The 4,421-nt window shown below is 41.3% G+C and overlaps 1 protein-coding gene across 1 annotated transcript; it reads right to left on the bottom strand.

Annotated features, from left to right (window-relative positions):
• Nucleotides 1-931: 931 nt before the first annotated feature.
• On the bottom strand, nt 932-2,703 carry LOC140949590 (demethylmenaquinone methyltransferase-like). The gene is made up of 2 exons (XM_073398749.1): nt 2,027-2,703; nt 932-938 (listed from the first exon to the last, which is right to left on the bottom strand). Exons 1-2 carry the CDS (start codon nt 2,614-2,616, stop codon nt 932-934), a joined length of 597 nt encoding a protein of 198 aa, XP_073254850.1. The 5' UTR covers nt 2,617-2,703.
• Nucleotides 2,704-4,421: the final 1,718 nt, after the last annotated feature.

Genomic DNA, 4,421 nt, shown 5'->3' with positions numbered 1-4,421 from the left:
GCTGAAGTCCCGAGTAGGACTATTGTAAACAGTTTCTGACGTTTCCTTACTTTTGGACTTCACCTACTAGTAAGATTGCCTCTCGTCTTGCGTCTCAGATGTTTATCGTCATCTGTAGCTGGACAGAACAAAAATGACAATTCGAGGCCGCAATCAAGGCCGGAGAAGAAGGCAAACTAGCTAATTAGCATTCCAGACGAATTGTAGCATATCTGCCAGAAAGGTAACTTTTAGGCGGGGAGAATTCGAAACGACACCGAACCGCAAAAAATCTGTCTAGTCTGCGAACACAGCCTGCGGTTTTTCATGCTTTCTCTTCTGTCTCTTTTTCTTTCTTATCAGTTGCCTCTAAAGCTACGGTAAAATGGGCGACAAAAACGTGAAACTTGTTTCGGGACGTTGTAGCAAAACGCGTTGAAAAGCTATGTAGCGCGTTTTACTATCCACCTTTAAACCTGTTTTGCAACAAATCAGTCTACTGCGAGTTGCGAGAATACTGATTGATTGGATAAAATTACGCGGTAGTCACGCCATGCATGGGTGCTGCGTCGGTTGCTGCAAAGCAAGTTTGCCTTGGGGCGGTAAAGTTCGCAACTTGTAAAGATTTTGTTGCAAAAAGTAAAACTACTTTCTACTTTCTGCAACAAATTTTCGCAACCTGTAACATCCTGATCTGTTGCAAGGCAGATTTGAAAGTGGGTTATAAAACGCTTAACATCGTTTTTCAACTCCTTTTGTAGCAATGATGCCCGCTTTTACCGTACCTTCTGTCCGGTGCATCGGCCAATTCGGCAAAATCTTGTCTACATTTTCGGAACCGTTAATTGTGTAGCACAGGGAAAAAGATCATCACATGTCATTAAAATGAGGAAAATCGGTATGAAATATTAGGGTAAGTTATTGATTCAAAGCTCTTTCATAGAGTCCTATCCTATGAGCTAGGATTTAAGTATTGGAAATTAAAAATTGAATTAATTGTAAAAAATTGTTTACTTTCAATTTTACAAATTCAAAGCTCTTTCATAGAGTCCTATCCCTTGAGTTAGGATTTAAGTATAGTTTACTAAGGGCAACTTAGTACTATATTTTACTACAATTCACTTTTAGTTCTATGACTTACTACACTCGAAATTCCACTAACGGTCCCTCTCTACGGCAGTACCGCCGTCAACTTTCCACCATGGCAACGGCCACTAAAATCCTTCCGAAACAGCCATCCACAAAGCGAATAATGTACAACCTTATGCCTACTTGTACCCAAATAGAGGACATCCTCTCTTGCCGAGGATAAGTCGGACCGAGTTTGTAGTTCTTGTGGAAGGAAAATGAAAACCCTTCATCAGTTGTATTCATTTGTGTCGAGCGCCTTGTTTAGTTCTGAAAACCGGGAGAGTGAAAGTGAAGAGTGTTTAAAGCTCTGTCTTCCAACATCGGTTTCTTCGCCCGATTGAATTCTACTGGGTAGAAAAAATCACAAACATGTACTTGACAGTGTAGCTGTGTAGCTTGATCGTAAAGAAGGAAAAGAGAAAGAGTTGGAAGCAACTGGAGTAAACCTTAAGAGAACCAAGTGCCGGAAAACGCTATTCTCCAGTTCCAGACGGACAAATATATAATGTTTTTGTTGGTGATTGCGATGGGGAGTAGTCTTCTACGCTGCAGTATGGACGACCTTTCAAAAGTAAACGAAACGAGAATCAAAGTAGTGAGTTCTTATCCGAACGGACACGTTGAAGTTCGATGTCCCCGTGAAAAAAAAACATATCAGTGATATTAAAAACATTGCTTTAATGCTGTTGCGAAAGCGATTTATAAATAAATAATTCTACGCGCCCTCGGCTGTCTAAACTTACTTGACAGGCGGTTGTCATTTTTCTAATCTGCCGCACGTTTGCGGTGACAATTTTCACGCTTTGCGGAGTCCCGGGGTTTCCGGGGTGGAAATGAAAATTTATGAGAGATGGTTGCAAGCTCTCCTTTCCTCGGCCCCTCGCTCGCGCGTTCTCGCGAGGCTCGCTTCGCTTGCCCAAATAGGAGAGCTTGCTCGCAGGCTATTTTGAAGCCTGCGGATAAACAATACTGCTCGATCCTGGATTTCGGTTCGATATGATACATCTGGAAGATGCTCTCTACCTTTTCAAGATTGAGTTCTTTGAACGCATTCATCATAAACGGGGGCATATGGTCATTGTAGTGTAAGGCTATCTTCCCACCAACTTTAAGACTTGAAAACATGTCGTTTAAGACTTGTTTTTTTTCGGGCATCCAGTGAAGAGCAAAATTGCAGAAGACAATGTCGTATGCATTTGAACCCATTCTGAGAAAGTTTGTGGAGCTTCCCTCTGCAAATGATAAATTTGTCATATGACCATGCGATTGCCGGGCCAGCTGAATTCGTTCCTTGTCAGGATCGACAGCAATGACCTTTCCTTCGGCTCCTACCAGCTCAGCCAGGTATGCAGACAGCTCTCCTGTACCGCAGCCTAAATCAAAGATTACATCTCCGACTTGAGGGCAAACATCTGCTTGGATGAATTCCTCACCGACTCTTTTTTGCACGGAAAACGAAGCTTGTTTGTAACCTTCAGCTGCACTGCTACTGAAGGATTCTGCCATTTATACTGTACAATTTGTTTTGCCGTAAGATTTGTTTGAAGTCGTATTTGCTCGAGCCACACCCTGGAAAATAAATTTTAGTGGTTAAAGATCGCGAGATGGCTTAGGCCTTGGCTAAACGTCGAACTTTTCATGAGACGAACCAAACTTAGTGAGTGATAAGTCCGTGAAAAGTTCTTCGTCTAGCTCAGTGAATGAGTTTGGATCGTCCAACAAGCTCTATCCAGACGGATAGAACGTCTCGCGATCGTCTCCAAGACAAACGCCGATCTTCTTCACATGCCAAAAAATAACCTAATAAATTAAAAATCTGAATGATAATGTATATTTGCCTCGTTCGGCATGTTTGGGAGAAAATTTATAAAAATTGCTTTATAATCTGATTCAGTTGATTGGTTCGACGCCTCCTAGGTTCGACGTCTGCCCCAACAGACGCGGACCTTAACTTAATTTAGGTCGACCCAAATTAGAGTTTGGTTCGTCTTAAAAAAGTTCGATGTTTGGCCTAGGCCTTAATTTGCCAAATGTAAGGTAATCCAAGATAGGCTTGAGTTCCAACCCAGAGTCCGGATTCGCTTTCACTTGAACTTGCCTTCCGGATTCCAGTCGTTAGTGGGATTCAGGGTCAATGTGTAGCAGCCGTTAACCTCATGAAATGGGCCCAAATCGACCCAAACCCGATAGAAAAAAAAAAAAGACCAATTTACCGCATATTATAGAATCGCATATTTTTTCCCAATACAAGATCCCCATACAACTTACATTTTCGTTAGGGATTACGTTACAAAGCTCAATAGATTTATTGACCTTGGTCTACTTGAGGTTTATGTAGCGCTTTCAGTCCGGAAATACTACTGATACTAGACAGGAATGACAAGAATATGTCACCCGATTTTTAGTATGATAAAAATCACTCTGGGTAGTGTTTTGATCATAAAAGATGGACTCGGAAGCTATCTATAGGATGTCATATTATTACAGAAAAGTGTCGATATGCTTAGATAGCAAGCTATATAAACTTATGAATATGTGCAGTGAAATCGGAACGCGCTACATCACTTGAACATGAAAGTATGAATTGCATTTCGATACAAGAGCTGGTGCAAGCGCTATCTGATCTTCGTGGCTGTTGTAGGTAGCTGGTTTATAATCAAGCGGAAGACGATTTTGTGTGATGGCAAATTAAAAAAGGATCTATCTGATGCAAGAAAATACAAGATCATTTCAGATTAGGCAAGAACACGAGAGAACTATTCTCTCCTGGCGACGCTTGAGCGAGAACGAGAAATCATCCATCTATTATTAAGACTTCCACGAAGTCAAGGGTGAGAGGTATGGTGTACTTCTTTTCGTAAAACAAAACTCATTAGTACCTACCACCTATTAAGCAGTACTCACTTAGAAAAATTCCTTGGTGTCTTGGAAATCTCACAGTCCGTCAAAAGCTGCTTGCATCACATGGAACTTAACATTACTTCATAGAGGATAGCACTTCCCTTCCTGAATTTTCTTTCTGATGCCAAATTTTGACATCATTTATGACGTCACAATAGAAGTCACATGGGATGAAATAAACACCAATAAATAGGTAATGTATCAACTTACTTGCCAAGTTTTGTTACGTTCGATGCATTCTACTTCTCTCTATGGCCTAAAACTCTCAGTTTTGAGAGGTGTGGGAGCAAAAGCCCTAGCAACCGACCACCGTGTTTGGGAGCACATGAAAAATGATATTGCACACATATTCCACATCAATGTTGTGATCAATTGACAGCTGTCAGAACAGGGTATCCGCTGACCAGTAT

Source organism: Porites lutea, chromosome 10 (assembly GCF_958299795.1).
Source record: "Porites lutea chromosome 10, jaPorLute2.1, whole genome shotgun sequence".
NCBI classification, from domain to species: domain Eukaryota; kingdom Metazoa; phylum Cnidaria; class Anthozoa; order Scleractinia; family Poritidae; genus Porites; species Porites lutea.
The sequence above is the reverse complement of the archived record's forward strand: the minus strand, read 5'-3'. Positions and strand labels throughout refer to the sequence as shown.